Below are 5209 nucleotides of genomic sequence, written 5' to 3'. Positions count from 1 at the left end.
GTAGTTAATGAGGAAGAAACGGGCAGTGATCCCATTCGTGAGGGCTCCACATTCATGCTCTAATCACCTCCCAAACTTCACCCTCACTGCCAAATATCATCAACTTTAGGGGTTAGGCTTTCAACTTAAGAATCTTGAGGGGACACAAACAATCAAACCATAGCACTTCTACAGCAGTGGTTTTCAAACTATGGGTTTTGGACCAGGACCATCAGCATTACCTGAAAACTTGTTAGAAATGAAGTTATGAAGTTCTCATCCATTTGTGGCTCCTCTGTTCCGGTATTTTTAATACATGCAGGTATGTGTGCATGTTGGTATAGCCCCTCCTTTCTTACACAAAAGAGAACATAGATTGTTCTGTACCTGTTTGGGGTTTTTGTTTTTTCCAGAGATGACATCATATCACTGTATAGAGACCCCCTTCATTCATTCCTTTTCCTACTGGAGTGGGTTGCCATTCTCCTCTCTAAGGGATCTTGCTGACCCAGGGATTGAACCCAGGACTCCCACATTGCAGGCAGATTCTTTACAATCTGAGCCACCAGAGCAGAGAAGCCCTTTACAGATGCTTAAGTGCCACAGTATGTGGATTGACTACAATTTATTCAGTTGGTCTTCTATTAATAGATATTTGGCTTTTTCCAGGGTTTTGCTCTAATAGATTATGCTATAATGAATAGACTTGTGCATATATGGTTTTGTATTTTTACCAGTGTATCTGAGGAAACATCAGTATTCCTAGAAGAGGAATAGCTGGGTCAAAAGTTAAATGCATATGGTAATTCTGGTACTGTGATTGCTAAATACTCCCAAAAGTATTGTATCATTTTGGATTTCTAAAAACAGTATAGAAGAGTACTTATTTCCCCACAGCCTTACCAGTATATACTGTCAAATATCTTCATATTTCCCATCTGACAGGTGAATAATGCCTCTTCCGTTCAGAGTTAATTACAGTTCTCTTATTATGTAATAAGAGTTTTAAGGGACAAGTTTACATTTACATTTTGTTTTCTATGAACTATGTCTCTTATTTCTGGCTCACTTTTTTATGTTTAATTTACCAAATGTTTTCCTATTGGTTATGCATTTTAAGTCATAGTTAGGAACATTTTTCTTACTCTCAAGTGATAAAGAAATTCATCTATATTTTCCTATAGTTATTTGTACCCAGAATTATAAAATATGTTTCTGATGAGATTCTTAGGTTCAAAGCAACAGTTTACAAATGCAAGTTTATAAACTGATGTCAACCATTGCAGTCATTTACATGAGAAACATTTAATAATCTGTCATTTCATGCTTTTCTTAATTCTTCTAAATGATGTCAGTCTGAAGTCTTCTGGCCTGCATGATAAAATGTTCTATTAGTAAAACAAGTAACATTATTCCTGGAGTAATGTATACTCTTAATGAATAAACATTCAATTATTGAAAACTTTACCTTTCTAAGAGAAGACAACATAAACCATTACGATGCATCCCACAATCCAGCCAATTAAGAGAAGAATAGGGACCACATAGCGAGATAATGTAGCCTCTGCTGAAAAACAAGAGAAATCAGATTAGAATGGTCATGTTGGTATTAAATCTTCTGAATCAAGAGGATAAGAGGAAATTTGATATAATATCAAGGGAAAAAAAATACACTCTCTAATGATACCCATACATGATTATTATTTTCTTTTCTACAAAGGGTGCTTGTGACTCAGCTGGGTATTTGAAAGAGAAGGGTGTGTGTGAAAGCCACCTGGTGGCTCAGCTGGTAAAGAATCTGCCTGCAACGCAGGAGAGTCGGGTTCAACCCCTGGGTTGGGAAGATCCCCTAGGGAAGGGAAAGGCCACCCACTCCAGTGTTCTGGCCTGGAGAATCCCATGGACAGAGGACTGTGTTCAAACCATATGCCTTCCTTTTACAGTTAGGTGACCTTGGGCAATCCTGAGCTTGAACTTCCCGGTTTGTAAAATACAGAGAGTGAAACTCATGATATCCACCTCCAGGAATTGTTCTAAGAATCAAATGACATTGAGTAAGTGCCAAGACTTTGTAAACTCTAACCACCATGTGTGTGTTTGCTGTATACAGAACACATTCCTGCATTTGTTCAACAACACAGAGACCAGCTGTTTACATAGAAACACTGGAAAGTGAGGTAATTACTACTAAATAATCATAAAGTAGGGAAGGTGTTGAAAACTGTTCTTAGATTTGATAGCTGACTTTATCATAGGAAAAGAAAGCATTACACTTTACGTAATCATGTAATCATTCCTGAACAGAGCAAAGAGATTCTATTTTGTCAACTGGTTCAGTATAGCAACCAACACTGATCCAACACACACATAGAAGACAAAAGTATAATAACTCCTCTTTATTATATTTTTATATTTATATGTATATTATATATTTATAAGTTTCCTACTTATACCCTTACCTGTAAAAAGGCAACTTATAAAACTATTTTTTCACTGCATCTCAATCTTATTTCAGACACCTCACAAAATAGTTCAAAACACAGAAAGACATCATTATAGAATAATGCCCTGTGTTAAAGGCTCAGATATATTCTTAACTGAAAGCACAATTAGATTTTATGCAATTAGCTAACAAAGAAAATGCATATTCTTAGCAACTGCATTCCTATTACAATTTCTATCACTCTAAAAATAAAGTTTTTTTAATGCTGTTAAAATCATCAAGAAATGAGACACTTCTAAAATTTGGAGACATAATAGCAAATCTCCTGAAATTAATATGAATTTTAATAGCTTGCTGCCGCTGCTGCTAAGTCGCTTCAGTCATGTCCAACTCTGTGTGACCCCATAGACGGCAGTCCACCAGGCTCCCCCGTCCCTGGGATTCTCCAGGCAAGAACACTGGAGTGGGTTTCCAAAATTGTTGGAGTGTCTCAACTCTCACAAGTTCAACAGCTTTACTTAACTTCTCCATCACACTGTGACCTTGAACAAAGCATTAATCACAACAACGTGAAAATTTTTTTCTCTTTACCTGCCATGTGGCATTGCCTTAAGGATAAAGGGAACATTACGATATGCTCTTTACTCTCATTTGGATAAAAGTCTTTTTATGAATTAAGGTACCATTACACTGGAGGTCACAATAATTTTTTTGAACTGTTTCTATATTGATTTAGTATTTTTCCTGATTTCCAGGAACTTAGAATTAATACCAATATTTTAACTGAGCATTTGTATTTTATACAAGCATATTTTATTTTATTTTTTTTTTCTCTAATTTTACAAGCATATTTTAATACAATTCTAAAATGTACATAATACTACTACTTTTAGCACTTTATAGTATCTCATTATTTATTATTCCGTGAAAAAAAAACATTGATTGTGCTTTTAAATACTCAAAGCATACCTGCATTTGTCTTCTGTTAACACTAGTACTTTAAGTTTTATTATAATCTGTAGCATTGGTTTGAAATAGGAATATATAGGAACATAACATTTGCATATATCACTTACATCAATAGTACAAATAAGCACAAAATCTCTTTTTAAACATGAAGAATAATTTCAAAATACTTCTCTCTGATCCTGAGCATGCCCAAGCAGGTAGACTTATACATATTAAGAACACTGTGCTCTTGGATAAGACTATCCAGGTTTAAAAGCCGGTGCCCCCACGCTCTTGCATATGATTACAAGCAAGTTACTAAATTTTGTTATGCCTCAGTTTCCTTATCTGTAAAATGGAAATGGTGATATCTCATGAGATTGTTGTCAGCATTAAAAGCATTAATTTCCATAGACATTTAAAGCTTTCTTGGACGCAGTATATATATTTAGCCCATCTTATCAATTATTTTTCTTAGATATAAAAAACATTTAAAAACCAGAAGAAAAGAAATTCAGATGTGAAGCATCTTAGAAATGACTAAGCCTATTTTATTTATTTTTGACAGTCAAAAAACACAGAAAGGTAGAAGGATTTCCCCAAATTCACATGGCCATTGAGTAGCACATCCAACACAAAATTAAAATATCCTTAATTCTAGCCCAGTGCACCACCGTACTTCAAATTCAAATCCAGTACAACGCTGGAGAATAACCTGCTTCTAACTCAATTTTCAAAACAAGCATGAGCAAATTAAACTCTTTTGTTTCTTTGAACCTTTCAAAGTTACTCACTTAATGTATAGATGCGGTCCATAAATTGCATATCTAATGCATTTTTGCAGTCACACTAACATAATGTGATTAATGCTCCTTTAGAAGAGATACCTTGCTCTTCAGAATAACAGGGAAACAGAAAATAAACCTGGGAGCCTGGAATGTTTTTTGCTAAGAGAGTTGGGTGCCTTAAATCTTACCTTTTTCAGCCATTCTTCCTGTTGTTGGGTGGGCTGGTCAGGGCCACTCTTACCTCTTTGTTATTGTTATCCAGTGTCTCTTTGAACTTTAAATAGATACGTGAAGAGTGTGGCAGCTGCCTGACTCCTGGCTGCCAACTGTCTGGGTGATGTAAGGCACTGAAAAGCAGAACTCCTCTGTCTTTTTCTTTATCCTATTATGAAGGAAACAAGGGACTATAGGATCTAAAGTTAAGCTGAATAATTCTAACTCAGAGATATGCAGATTTTTTTACTCACTCAATGCCTCAGACAACATGAAGGAACTCTTCAGGGAAGTGGGTGTACAGAGGAAAGATGACATTTCAATTAGACAAGTCCTATTAAAGAAGAAGGGTGGTATGATGGAGAGAAAGGACTTTGAAGTTGGAGAGACCTAGATTCAAATTCCAATTGCTATTTCTGTAATAAATGAAAGTAGCTTAATTGAGCATCAGCTTCTTTAGTTTTAAAATGAAGATACTAATACCTACCCAAGGAAGTGTCAAAAAGATGAAAAAGCTATATGAAATTTAGACAATTCTTTATTACATTACAGAATGCAAAAGATAAAATAAATGGTGCCCCTTCTATGAACCAATCTAAAAACAGAAAATTGTAAATATAAATGTCCTAGAAATGAAAACAATAAAAAATTGTGGTATTGCCTAGACTTTTCAGAGAGCAGTTATAATCTTGTTTTTATTAGCAATGTATAAAAATGGGACATTCCATTTTTCAAGTCCAACCTCGTTTATGTAACATGACCTAGACTATGCCCTAGATTCTCATTGGAGTAACTTTTAGGTCTGGATGGAAAAGTTTTGCAAAATGACCTTTAACTG

The 5209-nt window shown here is 35.1% G+C and overlaps 1 protein-coding gene across 1 annotated transcript; it reads right to left on the bottom strand.

Annotated features, from left to right (window-relative positions):
- Window positions 1-1259: 1259 nt before the first annotated feature.
- LOC113893240 (sarcoplasmic/endoplasmic reticulum calcium ATPase regulator DWORF) lies at window positions 1260-4697 on the bottom strand. The gene is made up of 4 exons (XM_027543086.1): window positions 4626-4697; window positions 4347-4540; window positions 1448-1546; window positions 1260-1350 (listed from the first exon to the last, which is right to left on the bottom strand). The coding sequence occupies exons 2-3, from the start codon at window positions 4357-4359 to the stop codon at window positions 1452-1454; spliced, it is 108 nt and encodes a 35-aa protein (XP_027398887.1). The 5' UTR covers window positions 4360-4540; window positions 4626-4697; the 3' UTR covers window positions 1260-1350; window positions 1448-1451.
- Between the last annotated feature and the right edge of the window lie 512 nt (window positions 4698-5209).

The sequence above is a fragment of the Bos indicus x Bos taurus genome, chromosome 1 (genome assembly GCF_003369695.1).
Source record: "Bos indicus x Bos taurus breed Angus x Brahman F1 hybrid chromosome 1, Bos_hybrid_MaternalHap_v2.0, whole genome shotgun sequence".
In the NCBI taxonomy this organism is placed as follows: domain Eukaryota; kingdom Metazoa; phylum Chordata; class Mammalia; order Artiodactyla; family Bovidae; genus Bos; species Bos indicus x Bos taurus.
The sequence above is the reverse complement of the archived record's forward strand: the minus strand, read 5'-3'. Positions and strand labels throughout refer to the sequence as shown.